The sequence below is a fragment of the Globicephala melas genome, chromosome 2 (genome assembly GCF_963455315.2).
Source record: "Globicephala melas chromosome 2, mGloMel1.2, whole genome shotgun sequence".
NCBI classification, from domain to species: domain Eukaryota; kingdom Metazoa; phylum Chordata; class Mammalia; order Artiodactyla; family Delphinidae; genus Globicephala; species Globicephala melas.
In genome coordinates, this window is record NC_083315.2 from 60,030,973 (window position 1) to 60,054,026 (window position 23,054).

Consider the following 23,054-nt stretch of genomic DNA (forward strand, 5'->3'; position numbering starts at 1 on the left):
TATTTTTATAATAATTTGTCGTTGTTATTGTTATTGTTCCCATGTTGAGGTGCTAGAGTCGCCTCCCGAGCCAGACTTGAACCACGCTACGGTCCACTGACGGTTCTTCGCCTTCTTCCTTCCATCCTAGCTCCACGATCGCCGCTGCAGTCCACGGGACCAGCGAGTCGGAGGAGAGCGGGGCCGAAATAAATTGTCCTGAGCGCGCCGCCGTAGCCCGCCCGAGGCCGCGTGGTGCCCCCTTCCGCCAAGGCGCGAACGCCGCAGTGGGCGGGCCCTCACGCTCCGCCCGCCGTGCGTCGGTGCGTGAGTCCGGACCCCACGAGCTCGCGAGCGGTCTTGAGCTCACACCCGGCTTCTCCTCAGCCTTATCCTGCGCGCCGCCATCACCGTCATGCTAGGCGCCGCTGTCCGCCGCTGCTCGGTAGCAGCAGCCGCAGTCGCCCGGACCAGCCCTCGAGGCCTCCTGCACCCCACTCCGGCCCCCGGCCCCGCCGCCGGTAAGGCCCCCGCCTGCCACTGTCCGCGCCCGCGTGTCCTTGCGGTGACCTGGGCCCCCGCTGCCACGCGAGGGCAGGCTCGCCCAGAGGCCTAGCTCCTGCCCTGCGGGCCGGCGGCCGAACCTGGTGACCGCTGGCCGTTCTCTCCGCCGCCTCGAGTTTTGGAGGACTCGAGGGCGCGCCCCCGGGGCCTCCCTCGGCGTGACTTCCTGGTGCGGGCACCGCGGACGGGTCAAGTGTGGACCTGCTGTGGGCGCCAAGGAGGGGGCACAGCGCACCTCCAGCGCCCACCGAACCCCTTCGGTCCCCGGGCCGTGACCTTGCCCCGGCGCTGACCCCGCGGCCACCTGACTGGGAGTGGCCACCGCCGGCCTGCAGCGCTTCGGCGAAGGTGACATTGAGTTCAGGGTAGGGGCGGGGGGGGGTGGTCCCTCCGGGGACCCCGGCACCGCCGCCCCCAGCGTCTTCCGAGAATGCGTTATACTTCCGTGTGGAACGCAGTATAGCCGTTTTTTCCGACATTTCTCGGTTAGCGTTTTGTGTGTCACTTTCTCAGACCATTCTGTTCTTTTTAGAGACTGCTGTGCCACGTTCTGATTCTTCCATTTTTACGATAGATCGACGTGTGTGGTTGTTTCCTGAGGTCTGGAAGAAAGCCTGACTGTTGATAGGTCTTATGATAAGAATATTACTCTTTCGAAAATTGGGTACCACAGATCCAGGAATACTGGCTTCTACAAACATGGGGAAGCGTTATTTTTGGCTTCCGGTTAGAAGCCTGATTGTTGGAGTATGAAATGGTCTGCTGATTGCTGTCTCTTATTTTGCCTTCCCCTTATATGTGTTCCGGGAAACTTTGTGTCCAGCACGGAACTTCTCATTATTGTAACTGCACTTTGATTTTGGTCCATGATGGTAGTATATGCGACATTATGAAATTTGGCCCCTAAGCATGCATATTTAAACATGTGAACTCAAACTCTTAGTAAGTTTGGACATAGTGATTTATCTTCTAGGCACTCTAGTCACCCTCTTTAGTATAATTCATAAAAAGCTTTATTTTAGGTGTTGTCCTGTAAACCTAAATATTTGCCACAAGGAGGCAGTCTTGGTTACATTTGTGTCAGCTACTTTCTAGCTGTGTGACCAAGGACTTATTAATTAAACCTTAAGACTCAGTTGTCTCATCTGTAAAATTGGGATAATATTTAGTAGTTGTGAGGTTTAACTGAGATAATGTAACTCTTAGCACCTTTCCTGGCACAAATGCTTAATACATATTTGCTTTTTTATAGTGCATTTCATTTTTGCATATTATAGGTGAGGTTTGTTATCAATATGAGATGAAGAGGTTTTATGCAATTAAAAGTCAGAAAGGACTAAGATTCTTGGATGAGGCTATCCAAGGTCAAGTGAAAGAGCTCTGGAGGGGTTACCTGAGGGGCCTCAAGTTTGCTGTAGGTAAGTAGCAACCCAAATTCCATATTTGGTCCCAGGAGAAGTCTCCAACTTGTAACAGAATTGTTTTCCAATAACTGCTGAGTTACATAATTAAATGTTTTGAATAATGGTTAGATTCTCTAGTCAACCGTTAAAAGTTACACAATCCTGGCACCTGTCCTTACCCTGATAGTTCTGAAAAGGTGGGAGGAGTTTCCGCTTTTCCTTTCTTGGTGCAGAGCTATTTTTTTTTTTTTTTTTTTTTTTTGCGTTATGTGAGCCTCTCACTGTCGTGGCCTCTCTCGTTGCGGAGCACAGGCTCCGGACGTGCTGGCTCAGCGGCCATGGCTCACGGGTTCAGCTGCTCCGCGGCATGTGGGATCTTCCCGGACCGGGGCACGAACCCGTGTCCCCTGCATCGGCAGGTGGACTCTCAACCACTGCGCCACCAGGGAAGCCCAGAGCTAAATTTAAGTAGCACTTTTTATTACCTTCCAACCTTTTCTGCACCACTCCCACATTTATAGATTTCCAGCCTTTGGACCCCAAGGTTCATGACTGCTCTTAAGCCTTACACCTCTGCAACCCTGCCTTTGAGCTTGTTCATGTACCCTCTACATTATTCACTTCTTTCCATTATTCCTAGAATCACCACCACCAAAATGTCCATTCTCTGAGCCTTGTCTGAGCTGATTAGTTATTGAAGGGGATTAATGAGCCCCTTAATTTTTCTAAATATATTGTTAACCCTTTTTTAAAAAAAGATTGCTTAACTGAATGCCAGAAAGCAGTGTTAGAAATAGATTTTTAGATTGTAGCCCTAGAAATGTCCCAATTTTTTACAGTTGCTTCCTTTTCCCTACTCTGGAATCTTTAGTTTATATGAAAGCACTGAGTAATTGTTTTCCAAAATAATTTACCATACAAGCCTCAAAACTAGGTGGAAATGCTGTACTTAAGTAGGGGTGGTGTGGGGGAGGGAAAAGATGCCTATATAGTTTACCTAAAAATCAAAATGTTAAGCATGTTCATAATAACTACAAGAATAGATCCTGCTCTGCCCATTACTAGAATTAAGAATATAATTTAAACCATGTGGGAGAGTATGTTTTTCCCAACCTGGAAGCTATGTGTGTTCCCAGTGCTTGCTTGGTATTCTAAATACTTGTCTCATACAGGGTTTTTGTTTTTTGTTTTTGAATACAACCAGTTTGTAATTTGGGACTCTCAGAAGGAAAGTGAACAAATTGTCGAAGATGATCCATTGATCTCCCTGTCTAGGATTTGTAGTTGCTAGCCATCTTTTTCATAGTTAGAAAACAAAACAAAGCCGCGGTCATCCAGTGAAATCCATGCCCATGCCCAGCAGTGAGCAAAAGAAATTTGTTATCATGAAATGCTTTTCTGGGTGGTTGGAGAGAATTATATGCTTCATTTTTCTTGGGTAAATACTTAGAAGTGGAATTACTGGGTATGGTAGGTGTGTATTTAACTTGATAAGGAACTGGTAAACAGTTTATACTTCGATTATATACTTACACTTTATTCTGCTAGGAATAAGTTTAGTTTTTAAAAAAAGTAGTTTACAAATTTTGGTAACAGTGGGCTAAAGCGTTATTTTTGGTATGTTAAGCCTTTAAAAATAACTAGAAATTATACCAAGCTTGTCTAATTCGTATAACAAGAAATGCAATTTGAAGAATGTTTTATTTCTGTAAATTAGAATTTCCATAAATAGAAGATCAATTAAGACATTTCTAGATAAGGATTAATTTAAAGCTACCATTCATTGAGTACCTACATACAAAGTACTAAACCCTGGGCAAAGTGTTAGCTTGCTTTCATTTTTAATCATCATACTCTGCTAAGGTAGTAGTATCCTCATTTTATACATAAGGAATATAAAACTTGAGTTAATTTTACCAGGGCCAAACAGTGGGAGAGTGAAGAGCCTAGAAGCATCTGACCACTAGGCTCGGCTGCCTCCTAAAACCCAAAGGTAAAAATGCCTTTTCCCACCTCCTGCTCCATTCAGAGGCTGTTTAGATAGAATTCAGATTTCTTAACTCCCAATTCACTGTCCATTTGATAGGCAGAAACTAAAAATGGGAAGGCTTTTCATATGGTACTAGAAAGGGTATATTGATTGAGAGCAGAATACTAAGTGTTTCCTATTTTCTTGATAGTGTTATATTAATAAATCTCACTTCTTAGAAATCTAGTAAAACTTTTTTCCATTGGGTGTAAGTCACTTTTTTAATTAGAATTTTCAAGGAAGGGGCTGTAGTTTGATAAAACAATTTTTAAATTACCATTGCTTTGTCAGGATGTATAATTTATTTTGGGATATAATTTAATGGAGAGCATAAGTTTTTTTTTTAATTTATCAAGAAAGTGTATCGTATAAATTTGCTTAAGAACTAGAATGGACATTGTTTTATTTTATTTTTGGCCACACCGAGTGGCTTGTGGGATCTTCGTTCCCCGACCAGGGATTGAACCCGGGCCCTCGACAGTGAAAGCGCAGAGTCCTAAGCACTGGACCGCCAGGGAATTCCCAAGAATGGACATTATTTTAAATTAAGAATTAATAATTGCTTATCATAAAACTAAGTGTATAAAGAAAGAAAGTTTTTCCTTTCAAAGATAACCGCTGTTAACAATTACATGCCAGCATTACACATTAGTGGGATAAAAGCATGAACGTACACACATAGTACTTTTTGTTCTACTTGCTTTAATGTGCTTAATTTTTAAGATTTTTTTCAAATCAGTACATAAGATTTGTTTCATTTGACCTGCTGAATGATTTTCCTACCATGGCATACATAGCTGAGTCAAAACTTCATGCATTGAGTGTATTTAATACCACTGAACTGTACATTTAGAAATGGTTAAGATGGTAAATTTTATGTTATGTGTATTTTAAGACACACCAAAAAAAGAAAAAAACAAAAAAACTTTATGTATTGGCAAGATATGTCAAGTACTACTTCTATATATTGAAGTTTTTGCTCTCTCTCCCCTATAGCTATCCAGTCCATTCGCTGCTACTCCCATGGGTCACATGAGACAGATGAGGAGTTTGATGCTCGCTGGGTGACATACTTCAATAGGCCAGATATTGATGCTTGGGAATTGCGTAAAGGTAATTGGAACATAGACATATGTGTCTATTTTCGTATAGAGTTATGAACTGCTATGTAGTCTTCCACTACTTTGTTGAAAGTAACTACAGTTAACCCTTGAAAAACTTGGGGGGTTAGGGACACCAACACACACCCCCACGTAGAAAATCCACATATAACTTTGCACTTGGTCCTCTTTATCCACAGTTCTGTGTCCAAGGTTCTCCATCTATGGATTCAGCCGACTTCGGATCATGTAGCACTGTAGTATTTATTGAAAAAAATCCACGTGTAAGTGGGCCTGTACAGTTCAAACCCATGTTGTTCAAGGGTCAACTGTATCATGCAAACTGGGGATTGTCATGCATCTTGCAATTAGGAAAGTTTATAGTTTCCAGAGTAAGTATTTCCTGTAAAGCAGGGTTTTAAAGGAGGCACAGTTGACATTTTGGGCCAGACAGTTCTTTGTTGCAAGGGCTGTCCTTTGCATTGTAGGATATTTAGCAGCATCCTTGGTTTCTACACACTAGATGCCAACACCCTCACACACCCCCAGTTGTGACAACTAAAAATGTCTCCTGGGGGACAAAATCATCACTGCTATAATGATAGGCCGGGGTGAGCAAGATTTAACAGTTGTGTAATTTTTAGATAATTTACGCAAGTAGTCATTTGGTTCTCTTCCTCTCTTGGTAATAGTTTGGGATTTTTGTTATTTTTATTCTCAGTTATGATTTGTCTTGCCCTGAATAAGAGTCCGATCTGAATAAGCTAGAACTTGTTTATCCTAAATTTGTAAGTACACATTTAACATAAGTAAGTAGCATTAATAATAACCAGGCTAGTGACTGGTAGGTAACTAATTCTAAATGTAAGAAGTTTATCTCAGACCAAGAGTTCATTCTCTATGACTATATTCTAGCATTGCAGTCACTGGTGTCCTTTGTTTAAATATTTTTAAATAAATAAAAGCAAGAAACCTAAGTGCTTCATACTTTTCTGCAGGAATGTAATGACACCATTTTGCTGCAGCTGGGGAAATTCTTATTGGATAATCTTGAGTAGAAGTAATAAAAAGAACAGCAGTTCTGCATTCCCATTAAGAGAATCTTAAATTTTATGATGTATCATTTTGTGCTGAGCCAAAAGGAATCATGCCCAGTCATTTTCTGGTTGAATGTTTTTGATTGTGTGCTAATGGCTCTCTGTATCTCCTTAATGTCCTCATTTGGGCTTCATTACCTCTCCTTAAGCATTTCTGTGGTGGTTTTTAGATTATTTTCCAATCAGATCTATTTTAAAGCAATCAAAGTACATACATCATACTAAGAGTTAAAGATATAAGTTGAAAATGGCCCTCTTGTTTGAAAAGAAACCAGCTACTTTTGAAAACAGGGTTTGCATTTAAGAAAACTCTTGAGGTTTTTTTCCTTCCGTCTGCATGCTGCTGCATAGTTCTTTTCACTAACTCACTGTGGAAGATCCACTGTGATCTCATTATCTAGAATATATTTTATTTTTGGCTGCACCATGCAACTTACAGGATCTTAGTTCCCTGACCAGGGATCGAACCCAGGACCCTGGCAGTGGACCCGCTGAGTCCTAACCAGTCCTCCCTAGCCTGGGAATTCCCAGTTATCTCATTTTAGAGATAAGAGAATAGAGGCTCAAACAGACAAGATCACATGTCTATGGTTCAATAAAAATACAGATAACTAACTCATAGTTTAAGTGAGGATATACCAGGTTGATATGACCCCTCTTTTTAATTTGACAGGGATGAACACCCTTGTTGGCTATGATCTGGTTCCAGAACCCAAAATCATTGATGCTGCTTTGCGGGCATGCAGACGCTTAAATGATTTTGCTAGTGCAGTCCGCATCCTAGAGGTTGTTAAGGTCAGTAAAATAACAATGTTTTGGAAGTAGGTGGACTGTTGATTAGGTATTAGCATATTCTGTGTTTCTGAGTTTGTTAAAATACCTAAAATTAGTTCTTATATAGCTAGAGGGAATGTACATTGCGGTTACAGTCTTTTTGGAGGGTGGTTTGGTAGAATTTATTCAGAGACTTAAAAATTATGCTTGATACCCATTTGTTCAGCAATCCCATATGAGAATTTACCTTAAGGAAATAATTAAGAGTGTACAGTTTATCTTTGTGCTGTTTGTGATATGAAATTCAATGTTGCTAGTGGTTTCTTAAGGTGGGACTTCCCAGAAGAGGTTATTATTCATGTTGTAGAAATGTGTTTAACATTAAAGATAGTCATAGTATATTAACTGAGGGAAATTATGAAATAATTTTTGCAGTGTATGACCCCATTTTATTAAAAAGTATAGAGAGAATGATCAAAATGTAAGAGGATATATACTTATTCTCCTCCCTCTTACTTGATTATAGTTTCTAATTATTCTGTAATGAACAAGTTAATGCATGGAATTTTAAATAAGAATTTTATAATTTAGCAAACAGCTAAGGGACCTAGAGTTTGTTAAAGACAGAAGAGTAATAGCTTGGCATTGTCTTAGTTCATTTGACTTTTTTAATATTTGTCCCTGAGGAACAAATATTATGACAATATAGGTGTGATTATATGTTATGGCGAGTATTCATCAAAACTCTCTTGCCTTGGAAATAAGTATCCTCTAAGTGTGGCTCTCCGTGAAAAGACATTGTGTTCTATAAGAAAGAAATTCAAGGTCTGTAAGAGGGAAAGTATGATACTACTTTATCTAAAATGGGTAAGATAATTAAGGGTTCTGTAGGCTATCAATCCATTCAGCACCAGTAGTTAATTCAGTTAGGGTCTCAAATTGAGGCAAATCAAAAAACTTTTTTCTGTGATAATTTAATTATTACTGTTGCCTGCTAGGCATGTTTAATTGCCTTCACGAAATTCTGTCATCACCACCTTCTTTTCCAGTAAATCAAGGCTTTAAAATGTTTTTTTCCCTTGGGTTTAGACCAGTTGTCTTAGTTAGTCTCCAGGTGTCTTAAAAACCTACCTTTGTTTTGTTTTTTATTTTTGGCTGCGTCGGGTCTTCGTTGCTGCGCGCGGGCTTTCTCTAGTTGCAGCGAGTGGGGGCTACTCTTCGTCGAGGTGCGCGGGCTTCTCGTTGCAGTGGCTTCTATTGTTGCAGAGCACAGGCTCTAGGCGCGTGGGCTTCAGTAGTTGTGGCGCGTGGGCTCAGTAGTTGTGACTCGCGGGCTCTAGAGTGCAGGCTCAGTAGTTGTGGCACACGGGCTTAGTTGCTCCACAGCATGTGGGATCTTCCTGGACCAGGGCTCAAACCCATGTGTCCCCTGCATTAGCAGGCGGATTCTTAACCACTGCACCACCAGAGAAGTCCCAAGTTGCTGTCTTTTTTGAACAGATATGTTAACTTAAAAGTAGGTGACTTGTATTCTCTGCTACTAGCCTCTGCATATGTGATTAAAAGCATTTTCAAGTTCATTTTGTTAATAGAGACAGCTTTTCAGAGCTAAATGTGACTATTTTCTTTGCCATCAGGACAAAGCAGGACCTCATAAGGAAATCTACCCCTATGTCATCCAGGAACTTAGACCAACTTTAAATGAACTGGGAATCTCCACTCCAGAGGAACTGGGCCTTGACAAAGTATAAACCCCATGGGTAAGCTACATACCTGAAAAAGGCAGGAAAGAATCCAGGGAGGGGTGAGTGAGTGGCATTTCAGTATTCTCAGAGTAAGACCTTTTCGTGGCCTTTTTAGAGGCTGTGAGCTTAGAGATTGAGAGAGTACCTATGATGATTAATTTAAGGAGCTAGAATTGTTGTTTCTAGTTGTCATAATTATTCTTTTACTGGCGTAAAGGCAAATAAAAGCCTTATTTTAAAATCTATATAAAATATTTCAAGCATAATGAATAGCATAGGGAATAAGTGTAACCACACCCAGATTTTGAGGTATTATTATTTTTGCCATGTGTGCTTTAGTTTTCCCCCTCCCCCAAGAAATGACATGTTTCACATAGAGTTGAAGCCCTCTCTGTACCTCTTCCCTAATTCCAGCCCTTTAACCTTCCCCAGCTAAAGGTAATCTACATAGGTGTTCATCATGCATGCTTTTATACATCTGTTTATTTTTAATAGGGTTTTATTGATTTGATGATTCTATTTTTTGTGTGCCCATGTTGGAATATGATAGTTAAGTAATATTCATTGATATTAAAAGCTTATTTGATACCTTGTCCTCTATGGAAAGACAGATTAGGTAATAAAACGAGCCACAGGATTGCCTGGGTGGTGAGCAGTACGCAGAAAATCCTTTGTAAAACAGAAAATATATAAGTAAAAAGTCATATATTTATTTTATTTAACAAACACACATAGTGTATATAACTCTTACTATGTGTCAGGTACTGTTTTTTGAGTTTTATAAGTATTAACTCATTTAATCCTCAAACAGTCCTGTGAGGTACTTACTATTATTATAATTATTCCCATTTTACTATCTTACTGATGAGGAAACTGAGGCACATTGTCCAAGGTCATACAGCTAGTAGAGGAACCCACATTTAAACCCAGGCAGTCTGGCTCCAGAGTCCATTGCTTTTACTATGCCACACATCCTTTGCATTGCAGTGCTGAGGCATTTACTAAGGCCATACTCTTACTTCTCAGAGGTAAATGATGAGGCTTAAGTAGAGGATTTGCTTCCTAAGAGTAAGAAGAAGCTTATTTTTAAAAGATGGAACTAAACTATCTTATAAAAGTTTTAATAAAAGTGGACCCCAAATTATTTAAAGAGCTAGTATCAGACTCCTCACAAGATAAAGAGCCAGGTTAGGATACCATTAGTCAACATCTAATTTCACACCTAATAAACATTTAAAAATCAGGGCTTCCCTGGTGGCGCACTGATTAAGAATCCACCTGCCAATGCAGGGGACATGGGTTTGAGCCCTGGTTCGGGAAGATCCCACATGCCGTGGAGCAACTAAGCCCGTGCACCACAACTAATGAACCTGCGCTCTAGAGCCCGCGAGCCACAACTACTGAAGCCCGCTCACCTAGAGCCCATGCTCTGCAACAAGGGAAGCCACCGCAGAGAGAAGTCTGCACCATAATGAAGAGTGGCCCCTGCTCGCTGCAGCTAGAGAAAGCCCATGCACAGCAACAAAGACCCAACGCAAATGGATGAAGATGTGGCACCTGTATACAATGAAGTATTACTCAGCCATAAAAAGAAACGAAATTGAGTTATTTGTAGTGAGGTGGATGGACCGAGAGTCTGTCATACAGAGTGAAGTAAGTCAGAAAGAGAAAAACAAATACCGTGTGCTAACACATACATATGGAATCTAACAAAAAAAAACAAAGGCCCAACGCAGCCAATAAATAAATAAATTAAATTAAATTAAATTTTTAAAAAATCTTAGAACTCAAAAAGAATCCCTATATTCAATCTTCCTGCTGACAAAGTGAGCAAAAAATGCCTGAGGTTTTGTTTTTGTTTTTTTAAAGGAGCTTTTTTTTTTTTTAAATTAATTAATTAATTTTTGGCTGTGTTGGGTCTTCGTTTCTGTGCAAGGGCTTTCTCTAGCTGTAGCAAGCGGGGTCCACTCTTCATCGCGGTGCGCTGGCCTCTCACTATCGCGGCCTCTCTTGTTGCGGAGCACAGGCTCCAGACGCGCAGGCTCAGTAGTTGTGGCTCACGGGCTTAGTTGCTCCGCGGCATGTGGGATCTTCCCAGAGCAGGGCTCGAACCCATGTCCCCTGCAGCGGTAGGCAGACTCAACCACAGCGCCACCAGGGAAGCCCTGCCTGAGGTTTTGTAATCCAATTTTGAGGTCTCTTTTCACAGCTTGCTTTGGAGCAAGAGCCTTAATTTTATCTTTGTCCAGCCCTATGCCACTACCACCTCCTCCTCCTCCCTGAAGCCAGATAGCACATCTTTGTAAAACGTGGAAAGGCTTTCATTTATCAAGTATTATTCCAAGAAGTCCAGAAGATCTTTGTTATGTAGGATATTTTGTAGCAGCAGTAACACTGTACTCTTTTACTCAAAATTTTTTTAAGAGGGCAACTCCCCAACACTCTTCTGATTGGAAAAGACTACCCCAATAATTACCAGGGGTATGACAACAAAAAACTAAGCAGTACCTGGTGTGTTGATTGCAGGCAGGATTAAGTAAGAGCAGAAGAGACTACACAGAGACAGTGATTTTCTTGGGCTGTTGCTCTAAAGGTTATTTTTAGTAAGATTTCTACCTTTTCTTTATTTCCTAGCTAATTTTTCATGTTTTCTCTTACAGATGGGCTTCCTAAGGATTTATTGATAATGCTACTTGATTGTAAACAATCACCTGGAAATACTGATGAAAACATATTACCTTATTTGAACAAGTTTTCCTTTGTTGAGTACCAAACCATGTAATGTAACTTGGACTTTAATAAAAGGGAAATGAGTTTGAACTGAAATTAGGTATTGTTTCATGTGTTTGCATTGAAAAGCAAAAAAAAAAGAACTATTATAGGGTCGTTGGTTTCATTGGTTTCCGTGTTATATGCTGAGAGAACTGCTTCAATTCTCTGGAAACCACCCAACATGAAAGTCAGCTACATAAACATATTTGGGTGCACTGGCTGGTAAATTAGCTAAAAATTAAAAGTCATTTATATAGAATTTTCTTGCTGACAGGCCAGCAAGTACCCTGGACTTAGGGGATTGGATGTCCTTGGGGATAGATCAAATTGTGTACCTTCCCAAAAATGGGTGAAATAAAGTTTTAAAGTGGTCATTAAGATAGTCTTGAGGATGTGCTGATAATAGCCAGCCCCTTAGTGCCTCTTTTTTTTCCCCTACATGTTCTTCCCTCGCAGTACAGTATTAGCCTTGGACATTGAAGACTTTGCTGGGGTAGATTTGGAGGCTTTCTGCTTAAAGAACTGAGTAAATGAGGTTTGTTTTTTTTTTTTTACGTAATTTTATTTATTTATTTATTTTTTTGGCTGCATTGGGTCTTTGTTGCTGCGTGCAGGCTTTCTGTCTAGTTGCGGCCAGCCGGGACTACTCTTCATTGCGGTGCACAGGCTTCTTATTGCTGTGGAGCGCAGGCTCTAGGCGCATGGGCTTCAGTAGTTGCAGCACGCAGGCTCAGTAGTTGTGGCTCGAGGGCTCTGGCGCACGGGCTTAGTTGCTCTGCGGCATGTGGGATCTTCCTGGACCAGGGCTCGAACCCGTGACCCCCGCGTTGGCAGGCGGATTCTTAACCACTGCGCCACCAGGGAAGTCCAAGTTTACTTGAGAGAATAAAATACACAAATCCTGTCTTACTTTAGAAGCCCCGTAATAGTAGAAACCAGCTGCTGGATAACGAGGTTTTAGGTTTGAGTGACTTATAATACAGCCAGTTCAGACTGCAGCCTCAGGCGAATTGGATTAATAGTAGGTTGAAATTTAGATGTCTTCTCTCCTAAAGCCGTGTAAGGAAATGTTAGTAAAATCAGTTATCGGGGACTTCCCTGGCGGTCCAGTGGTTTAGACTTCGTGCTTCCACTGCAGGGGGCATGGGTTCGATTCCTGGTCGGGGAAATAAGATCGTGCATGCCACGTGATGTGGCCAAAAAAAGGAAAAAAAAATCAGTTTTGGTAAGATTTAACACAAATGACCTTTTATAAAAGGCTGATTCCCTACCAAAACGTCCCCCTTTCCCCCTTTTTAAGAAGTAGAGATGTGAAACTAACAATATGGTCTACTTTTAGGTAGAGCTAGAACACAGTCATAGCTTGATGATGGGTAGGGCTTCTACCCTAACAGAATGGGGTCTCTAGCTTTTTCTTTCCCTACTCTGTTTTGAAAAATTTCAAACCGATTAATGATTTGCTACATTTGTTTCGTTCTAGTATATACACACACTTTTTTTCCTCAATCAGTTGAAAATGAGTTCCAGACGTGACACTTTACCCGTTAAATGCTTTTTTTTTTTTTTTTTTTTTTGCGGTACGCAGGCCTCTAACTGTTGTGGCCTCTCCCGTTGCGGAGCACAGGCTCTGGACGCGCAGGCTCAGCGGCCATGGCTCACGGGCCCAGCCGCTCCGCGGCATGTGGGATCCTCCCAGACCGGGGCACGAACCCGTGTCCCCTGCATCGGCAGGCGGACTCTCAGCCACTGCGCCACCAGGGAAGCCCCTTAAATACTTTTTTTTAAATAAATTTATTTTATTGATTTATTTTTGTCTGTGTCAGGTCTTCGTTGCTGCACTTGGGCTTTTCTGTAGTTGTGGCGAGCGGGGGCTACTCTTCGTTGGGGTGCGCAGGCTTCTCATTGTGGTGGCTTCTCTTGTTGCAGAGCACGGGCTCTAGGCATGTGGGCTTCAGTAGTTGTGGCACGTGGGCTCAGTAGTTGTGGCTCATGGGCCCTAGAGCACAGGCTCAGTAGTTGTGGCACACGAACTTAGTTGCTCCACAGCACGTGGGATCTTCCCGGACCAGGGCTCAAACCCGTGTCCCCTGCATTGGCAGGCGGATTCTTAACCATTGTGCCACCAGGGAAGCCCCTACCCCTAAATACTTAAGCAACGTTTAAGAGAGAGGCCTTTTCCTCCTAAATAACCACAGTACCATTAACATGCTTCAAGAAGTTTGGCATAAAATATATACAATTGATTTTTCTGAAGAGGCCAGGCCAGTGGTGTAGAATGTCCTACATCTGCATCTTCCTGATTGTTTCCTCATATTAAAATCCAGTTAAATGTTTCTGGCAAGGATATAGTAGTCCCTTCCCTTATCTGCAGTTTTGCTTTCTGCAATTTGTTACCCATAGTAAACTGAGGTACAAAAATATTAAATGGAAAATTCCAGAAATAAACATGTTTTAAATTGAGCACCGTTCTGAGTAGCATAATGAAATCTTTCGCTTTCCCTCTCCATCCCATACATCCCATTAGTCATTTAGTAGCTGTCTTAGTTATCAGGTTGACTATCATGATATCACAGTGCTTGTGTTCAAATAACTTTACTTAATAATATCCCCAAAGTGCAAGAGTAGTAATGCTGGCAATTTGCATATGCTAAAGAGAACCTGGAAAGTGCTTCCTTTAAGTGAAAAGGTGAAAGTTCTTGACTTAATAAGGAAAGAAAAAAAAGTCCTATGCTGAGGGTGCTAAGGTCTAAGAACAACTCCAGTCTGTTTTATCGTGAAGAAGGAAAAATATTTGTGCTAGTTTTGCTGTTGAACCTTGAACTGCAAAAGTTATAGCCACAGTGAGATAAGTGCTTAGTTAAGATGGAAAGACATTAAATTCGTACAATAAGATATTCTGAGGGAGAGAGAGAGACCACATTCACATAACTTTTATTACACTACATTTTTATTAGTTATTGTTAATCTCTTACTGTGCCTAATTTATAAATTAAACTTTATCATAGGTATGTATAGGAAAAAGCATAGTCTTTACAGGGTTCGTTCTGTACTATCCCCAGTTTCAGGCGTCCACTGGGGGTCCTGGAATGTATCCTGCATGGGTAAGGGGGTACTACAGTACTACACAGATGATGTGAAATTCCAATTATATCGCCTCAAGAGGGACATGATGTGAGTATGTCCAGCATTTTTTTTTTTTTTTTTACATCTACCCATCAAGCAACAGAAGGCAACACAATGTAGAAATAGGGTGAGAAAATGGTTTGTATTTAGACCTATGTTCAAATCCCATTCTATATAGCAGTTATATGACTATGGATAAGTTAGCCAACCTTCCTGTGCTTCTGTTTTATGATCTGAAAATGGGAGCTACTTTGCAGGCTTATAATGAGAATGAAAGATTAATAAGATTAGGTCTTATTCATTATAATCATTTTTATAATCATGGTGCTTAGGAAAATGGTTGAAGCCTAGCCATTCTTTCCTAAGCTTTGCTAGCTGCCAATGCAGTTTCTCCTGTTTGTACAGATGCCAGGGCGCTTGTCCTTAGCAGCACGTGGAGTCCATCTTCCATGTTTTGCAAAGGCAAGTTCATTTGGCCCAATTTTGCATAATTTTCCTACGTTGGGGAGGTTTGTTCAAAACAAAGAAAAGTGGGAGGGAGGAGGGTAAGCTGGGACGAAATGAGAGAGTGGCATGGACTTATCTATACCAACAAATGTAAAATAGAGAGCTAGTGGGAAGCAGCCACATAGCACAGGGAGATCAGCTTGGTGCTTTGTGACCACTTAGAGGGGTGGGGTGGGTAGGGAGGGTGGGAGGGAGACGCAAGAGGGAGGAGATAATGAGGATGTATGTATGTGTATAGCTGATTCACTTTGTTACACAGCAGAAACTAACACACCATTGTAAAGCAATTATACTCCAATAAAGATGTTTAAAAAAGTGACGTGATTCTGTGGTAGCCTTGGCTCACCACAGCTGTGGTCATGCTTTTATTTATGATTAGCTTTCTGCCCAGCATTTTAATTCTAAAAGTATCATGTTAGAGCAAGTATTAAGCCCTGGAAGTAAATTCTGAAAATTTGGAGAATGTCATTTGTATTAGTGTACTAGGGCTGCCATAACAATACCACAGGCTTAAAGAACAGAAATGTAGGAGTTCCCTGATGGTCTAGTGGTTAGGATTTGGCACTTTCACTGCCGTGGCCCAGGTTCCATCCCTGGTTGGGAAACTGAGATCCCGCAAGCTGTGCGGCCAAAAAAAAAAAAAAAACACACAAAAAACAAATTTATTTCTCACAATTCTGGAGGCTGGAAGTCCAAGATCAAGGTGCCAGCAGGGTTGGTTTCTGATAAGACTGTCTGCCTTGCTTGCAGAGAGCTGCCTTCTCTGTGTCCTCACAAGGCCTTTTTCTCTGTGTGCACACATCTTTGGTGTCTCTTTTTTTTTTTTTTGGCCACACTGCATGGCATGCAGGATCGTAGTTCCCCGACCAGGGATTGAACCGTGTCCCCTTCAGTGGAAGTGCAGAGTCCTAACCACTGGACTGCCAGGGAATTCCCTGGTGTCTCTTTTCTTAAAAGGACACCAATCCTATTGGATTACAGCTCCACCCTTACGACCTCATTTAACCTTAATCACCCCCTTAAAGGCTTTAGCTCTGAATAAAGGCACATTGGGGATTAGGGCTTCAACATATGAAATTTGGGTGGGTGGGGGCACAATTCAGTCCATAACATTAAAGACATACACCTGACTGGTATAAAAAGAGGTCAGGGGCTTCCCTGGTGGCGCAGTGGTTGAGAGTCCGCCTGCCAATGCAGGGGACGTGGGTTCGTGTCCCGGTTTGGGAGGATCCCACATGCCGCGGAGCGGCTGGGCCCGTGAGCCATGGCCGCTGAGCCTGCGCGTCCGGAGCCTGTGCTCCGCAGCGGGAGAGGCCACAACAGTGAGAGGCCTGCGTACCGCAAAAAAAAAAAAAAAGAGGTCAGGCCTTTGAGGCAGATAAGGATTCAACTCTTACCTATACAACTTTGTGGCCTTCGGCAAATCAATTCCTGTGACTGTCACTTTCCTTATATATATGTGAAGTAGGTATGACAGTACCATATGAGGATCGGGAAATATCTCTTCCCTAGAGGGAGATGACATGAATTAATGTGGGGATTAAGGTGGGGCTGGTGACCTGGAAACCCAGAAAGACCCGCAGATTCATAGGCTCCATTTGTCAGTTATCTGTGCTCTACCAGTAATAGGAAAAGTCAAAAGGTAAAATCTGAAACCTGGTGAGATGGGAAAAGAGAACCTGAGAAAGAAGTAGCAGGATAAAAAATTCACCCCTGATGAACACAGATGCAAAGACCCTCAACAAAATAGTAGGAAACAGAATTCAACAATATATTTAAAGTATCATACAACATTATCAAGTGGAATTTATTCCAGAAATGCAAGGATGGTTCAATAGCCACAAATTAAATCAACATGATACAGTAAGTCCCCTACATATGAACCTTCAAGTTGTGAACTTTCAAAGGTGCAAACGTGTGTTCGTATGTCCAATCACTTGAGTTAGTTCACGTGTCCGGCATACTTTTCAAGGTACTTACTTGTAAGATTTAAAATGTTTTCTTTATATTTGTGTTTGTTTTTTATGTATTATTTGCGTGAAAAATACTATAAACCTATTACAGTACAGTACTATATAGCCAATTGTGTTAGTTGGCTACCTAGGCTAACTTTGTTGGACTTATGAACAAATTGGACTTACAAACGCGTTCTCAGAATAGAACTTGGTTGTATGTAGGGGACTTAATGAACATCACATTAACAAAATAAAAGGATGAAAACTGTATGATCATCTCAATAGATGCAGTTGTGATGAATTGGGAGATTGGGATTGACATATACACTAATATGTATAAAATGGATAACTAATAAGAACCTGCTGTATAAAAAAATTAATAAAATATATAAAAACATAATAAATAACAAATTCCAGGTTTACCACTTAACTGGTGAATTTGACCAAATCTAAGCCTCATTTGCTTAGTGGGAGTAACAGTGCTTCATTGGGAGGGCAGGAGGATTAAATATTAAGTTGAGCCACATGAAATTGCTGTCTGGAGGTCAAAAACAGCGGTGGAATCTACCCAAATAGTTAGCATTCCTTTGCGCTTCTGATTTTTCAAAAAATTTAGTCCTTTCCTCTTATCCTGTCTGCGGCATACTCCTGCTCAACTCTCTGGGTGGCCCTGGGGGTTCATAAGTTGCACACTGTTGACCTACCCTGTGGAAGCTAATAAATTCACCTTGGGACAGCCTTGTGAGATTTGGCAATTACTACAAGGATCTGGAGCTACTTTCCAGCCAGCCACAAGCATATCCCTTGGGGTCCAGAAACGTCAAGAGCCATGACAGCTCCATGCCCCGACGCACACAAACACAGCACACTTTCTTAATATTTAGTTATTATTTATTTGGCTGCGCCGGATCGTCGTTGCTGCCCGTGGGATCTTTAGTTGCCTGGCATGCATGGGGGATCTAGTTCCCTGACCAGGGATGGAACCCGGGTCCCTTGCATTGGGAGCGTGGAGTCTTAACCACTGCACCACTAGGGAAGTCCCAAACACAGCGCACTTTTACTCTTCTTTCCAAGTACTATTTTGTACTTGTTTATCACTGTAAGACAGGTAGTGACGTTGGTTTCATTTTAAAATGTGGAAACTGAGGCCTAGAGAAGGTCAGGTCTCATCCAAGGTCTCGGGCACAGCGCGGTGTTGGAAATAACGAAGGTTTGGCGTTCCCAAGGCACTGCCTCTAGTTTGTGTGACCTCCACAAGGTCCTTGAACCTTTCTCTCGAGCCTGTTTCCTTTTGTAGAGACGGGAGTTAATACCTCCCTTTGTCATACCGCTCTTTTCGGTTCAATCCAGCCTCTCCCCGGTCCGCCCTTGGGGAGCTCCAAATGTGGCGAGAGGACCTGTGCGGAAACACTGCGGGGAGCGCGTGCGCGCCAGGGCCTAACGGGCTCTGAGTCTGAGGGCGCGCACCCGCAGCCCCCCGGAAATATCGATATTTAATTTCGACTAGAGACATAACTTGGCTTGACATCCCCAGGGTCAGGCCGACTACGAGCACCGCAGGGTGCTAGAAAGGAGGGACTGAAACAATCCAGCCCCCGGAAGGGCGGAACAGTTGAGCCAACCCTGCAGCAGGCGCGATCAGAAAGCTCGGGCGCTTACGGCCCACACCTGCGCGCCGCCATCTTGCTTGAGGAGGGACCGCCTCTCTCCCGGCTGACAGCTGGTTAGTCAGGAGGCGGGGCTCCGCGACTCGGCGGGGCGTGGCCAGGCGATGGCGACCGCGGAGCCCAGCGAGCCTGCGGCGAGGGCGTCTGTCCCGGCACCCCGGCCCAGCGGGACCGGCGCTGCAGGGCCGCCCACCGAGCGAAGCGGCATTGGAGTCCCCTGGCTGGGGAAGCGGACCCCGGCGGCTGTGGAGAAGCGGGGGCCTTACATGGTGGCGCGCGCGCCTTCCAGTCAGGCCAAGCTGCGTGAGTGCGGCCCGATGAGGGGTCTCTGCTTGGGCGGGCTGCCGCGTCCCGGGCGGGCTCCGGAGCGCCGCTGGGTCGACCCCGGAGGGGCTCCTATAGCCCGCTCCCGCACCCGGAAGTCTGTTCGGAGAGCGGGCTCCTGGCGTTTGGGAGGCACGGCGGAGTGGGGAACACCCCGCTGACCCGGTCCCTTTGACTTCCAGAGAAGCACCGGGACCTGGCTAAGGCAGTTCTGCGGAGAAAAGGCATGCTGGGGGCCGCGCCGAACCGCCCCGACTCTTCAGGGAAAAGGTCTCAGCAGGCGCCACCTCCTCTGTGCAAGCGTTTCCAGAGAAGGCCTTAGTGTAGTCTGGGAGACAGAGTACCCACGCTTAAGGCCCAGCTAGTGATGCCCCTAAGGCCAACCTGTCCGGTTCACTGTTTTAAAACGGGAAGAGGAACGACCTTGTCTTTCCCTTCCAGGATGTGATGACGTCAGGGAAGGAGCTTTGGAATAAGAGTTTTCGTCAGTGCCTAGGATCATTCACTGTCTAAATTAGGGGGGAGCATAGTGGCTGGGATCCCCAGAAGTGAGGATGGAGAGCAGTGTGGAAACAGCCAGGGCTGTATTTTCTTCTTAACAGACGGTAAACTCTGAGGGCTGGATGGGACCTTATCCAGGGCCTCTTTTACAAAGAAGAGCTAAAGCAGGTGAAGGAATTTGTCTAAGGACTTTGGATTTTCTGTTCTCTGGTTAAATAAGGTGGGGAGATGGGGCTTTTCCTGATTCATGAAAGAGGTGTGCTTTTGCTCAGGAGCAGCAGGGGGAGTGGTGTGGGGAAGTGCACATTCTGAGGAGCTGTGCCCAGATACATGGCAGGCAGTGATGGCTGTCCAGACAGAAGGCAAGTCAGGAGTAGTGCAGTTTTTTTTTTTCCATAAGGGCGAGGACTCTGGCTTTCCCTGTGAAATGCTGGCGTTTCATCTATGCTTGGTCTGTCCCCCCCATCTCCCCTTAGGTCAGTGAAGTTTAACAAGGGCTATACTGCTCTTAGTCAGAGTCCAGATGAAAACCTGGTGTCCCTCGACTCTGACAGGTGAGTGCCCTCCTTGAAAATACCCCTTGGGGAGTGACTTGGATAAAATTTCAGATCACTTGCTTCGCTTATTCCCTGTCTCTTCCAAGACCTTTTGTGCATGTTCCAGGGCTGCTGCTTCAGAGCACTATCTCTTCCCAGGATGGCTTGCTTAGAGGACTCATAGGTGATCTTGCTGCTCTTGGATTTGAAGCACCAACCTTGTCTGGGGGAATCATCCTGCCCTATTATGTCTGCACTGTTAGTGACAGTGACCCTGTCCCTGCTGGAGCCAATGGAAGGAGCCATTTATACTCATGGCAGATTATGGGTTTGAGTTCTATGGTGTGTGGTCTTTGCTTCACAAGTCCTCCAGACTCTTTTGCATGCTGTGCACCTTGCCATTTGTAGCTGTGCTCCACGGGCATCTCCCCGAACTGACTGTCTTCCTTTTCTCCTAGCGATGGGGAGCTGGAATCCAGATACTCCTCCGGGTATTCCTCTGCAGAGGCAAGTCCAGAGCACCTTTCTGTGGTGGGGCCAGGCTGCAGGCAGTGTCACTGCCGCTGCCAAATGCTTGTCTGGTTCCTGCTGTATGCATGGCACTGTGCTAGACTTCCAGTCTGTTCTCCAATCTTCTACTCTGCCCTCTTCCTCCAGCAGAAGTTTAGGTGTCTGAGGAGTGCTGTTGAAAGTCCAGGAGACCATAGACCCTTAGGGATGGAAATGACCTCACTAGTCTTCTAATCCAGGCCACCACTTAGAAAAGGAATCCTCTTGATAAATCCCAGCTAAGTGTTTACCATCCTCTGCTTGTTTGAATGCTTCTTGTAATTGGGTAGTGAGTAGTGAGTACTACCTTCAAGAAACCTTGCTGCCTGTCTTCCCCCACCGGCACACACAATTCAGGTAGCTCATAGAGAAGTCTTCCTTGTTAATTGGAAGTGTCTCCTGCAGCCTGGACTTAGTGGTCCTAGTCCTGCCTCCAGCATCACACAGTAATTCTAGTCTCCCTTCTTTTGATTGTCTTTTATCTGAGATTAGCATTTCTGTCCCTCCCCTGGCCATCCTCCACCAAGCTTGCTTTCTTCCGGGCCGACTTCTGTTCCTTCAGTTGTTCCATCTATGGGAACTGAGACAGAGATAGATACTCCCGGGCTGGCCTTTTGGACAGTTTCCAGAGTGACTGGCCCAGACAGAAACACGGGGACGTAAAGTTCTGGCACGTGCGGCTTACTGCCTTTGACAGAGATGAAGTGCTGGGGACCTGACTGTATACCACTGGTATTTCTTCCTTATTCTCCTGGAAACCCTTGGCCGCCCCCTGAGTTTCTGCCAGAGAATACAGGCAGTTTGAAAACTGTATCCTCCTTGAACCTCTGGCTGCCTAAGATTGTTAAAAAAAAAAAGAAAAAAAAATTAGCCAAGAACCAGAGAAAGTCCTACACTCTGCAGTCTCATTTTCCTTCTGCTCAGTGGAATTGGTGAAGCCGGGCTGACAGATGCCACTTTGCAAGGAATGAGCTCTGTTGGCATCAAAGGATGACACGGCTAACTGGCAGTGCAGAATAAGCTATTCCCCACCCCGTTCAACTCTAACCCATATTCCTCTACCCTTCTACCCGATTATTCTGTTATCATTGTTCCATATTCTTCAGCCTTCATAGGGACCAGTCTGGGTTCCCAGTGGGAATGGTCAGGTCTTGACTTTCAAACATAATCTGTAATCTGATATTTATATCAGCTTTCTCAGGATTCTTTAGTGAGGGCAGCTGCCCTGGCAGCTAGTGACAATGCAGCCTGGATAGTACTGGCTCAGGCCCCTGGATGTCCCTCCCTGCTGGGTGAGGCACTTCTTCCTGTAATCCCGGGTTGTGTGGGCTTGGCCTGAGGGTGGAGCATGCATAGTAAGGAAATGCGGGTCTGCCTTTTGGGCAGCAGTTATTTCTGCCTTGTAGCCTGGCTTATAGTTCTCTCCTCTCCTGCTCTTAGCAGGTGAACCAGGATGTGAGCCGGCAGCTGCTCCAGGATGGGTACCACCTGGATGAGATTCCAGATGATGAGGACTTGGACCTCATTCCCCCCAAGCCTATGACTTCCTCCACATGCTCCTGCTGCTGGTGCTGTCTTAGGGATGCTTCCTCCTGTACCCTCCAGTAGACATAACCCCCTAAGATGGGCCCTGCTCACCATGACTGCAGAGTCCTGTTGGCCCTTCATTGGTCACAGAGTGCAGTGGGAACTGCTGTCAAGCCCCGAATCACTGGAGACACTGACCCTCTGGGAAAGTCAGTGACCGCAGTTACCCCATACCTGGTGCTTCTCAGGCCAGAGGCCCCCATCTGGGCCACAGGGGATAGGTGGGATTCTGCAGTTTTCCTCTGCTGTTGGAATGGTTGGAGAAACCACTTTAATAAGGGAAGGAACAGAGGAATTCTGGTTCTTATGGTGAGTGACAAAGTTGGCTAAGAGAAAAACTTGCAGACATCTTTGTCACCATGCCGTATGGAGGGGAAAGGAGAGCTCCTGCGCCCAGGTTGTGCTGGATATGTTGTGTGGAGGCAGAGAACAGCACTTTATGGCTTGCAGCTGGGAGTCTCTGAAAAAGAATTTAACTATTTGGGACCAATCCAGTTCAAGAAATTCCATATGCTCTCCTCCTCTTCCTAGCTCCAAGATGGGTTACCTATTTGACCTTCAAGAGAACATAAAGCAGGGCCCTTTGAAGGCCCTCTTCCAGTTGTTCCTGTTTGACTGTTCAGCAGGTTGCTTAATGGCACAACCTGATCAAGGCTTCCAGAATCCCTGGAAGCACAGCATTCCCATCTGGTCCAACTGTCTGGGTGAGCTTAGTAACTTGGTCCGTCCATCCTTAGAGAAAAACTGCTCTACTGTGTAGACAAAATTTGTCTTTCCTTGGTTGCCATTCTTCACCTTGGTCTTAGCTAGTATCTTCACCCAGTCCTTGAGCTAAGGTTGGG

The 23,054-nt window shown here is 44.1% G+C and overlaps 2 protein-coding genes across 5 annotated transcripts; both read left to right on the forward strand.

The window, feature by feature from the left end:
* Positions 1-283: 283 nt before the first annotated feature.
* On the forward strand, positions 284-11,517 carry COX5A (cytochrome c oxidase subunit 5A). 2 transcript variants are annotated; one of them, XM_030874953.3, is made up of 6 exons: positions 284-500; positions 1,821-1,961; positions 4,972-5,088; positions 6,846-6,967; positions 8,584-8,706; positions 11,352-11,517. In XM_030874953.3, exons 1-5 carry the CDS (start codon positions 395-397, stop codon positions 8,695-8,697), a joined length of 600 nt encoding a protein of 199 aa, XP_030730813.2. In that variant the 5' UTR covers positions 284-394; the 3' UTR covers positions 8,698-8,706; positions 11,352-11,517. The 2 variants fall into 2 exon arrangements, with proteins under 2 accessions (XP_030730813.2, XP_030730816.2); XM_030874956.3 differs by lacking the exon at positions 1,821-1,961 and having other exon boundaries at positions 291-500.
* A 7,278-nt stretch (positions 11,518-18,795) lies between these two features.
* FAM219B (family with sequence similarity 219 member B) lies at positions 18,796-22,738 on the forward strand. Of its 3 annotated transcripts, none has more exons than XM_030874966.3 (5): positions 18,796-19,018; positions 19,222-19,309; positions 20,017-20,094; positions 20,535-20,583; positions 22,066-22,738. In XM_030874966.3, exons 1-5 carry the CDS (start codon positions 18,820-18,822, stop codon positions 22,231-22,233), a joined length of 582 nt encoding a protein of 193 aa, XP_030730826.1. In that variant the 5' UTR covers positions 18,796-18,819; the 3' UTR covers positions 22,234-22,738. The 3 variants fall into 3 exon arrangements, with proteins under 3 accessions (XP_030730826.1, XP_030730827.1, XP_060149975.1); XM_030874967.3 differs by having other exon boundaries at positions 22,069-22,738; XM_060293992.1 differs by having other exon boundaries at positions 20,535-22,198.
* Positions 22,739-23,054: the final 316 nt, after the last annotated feature.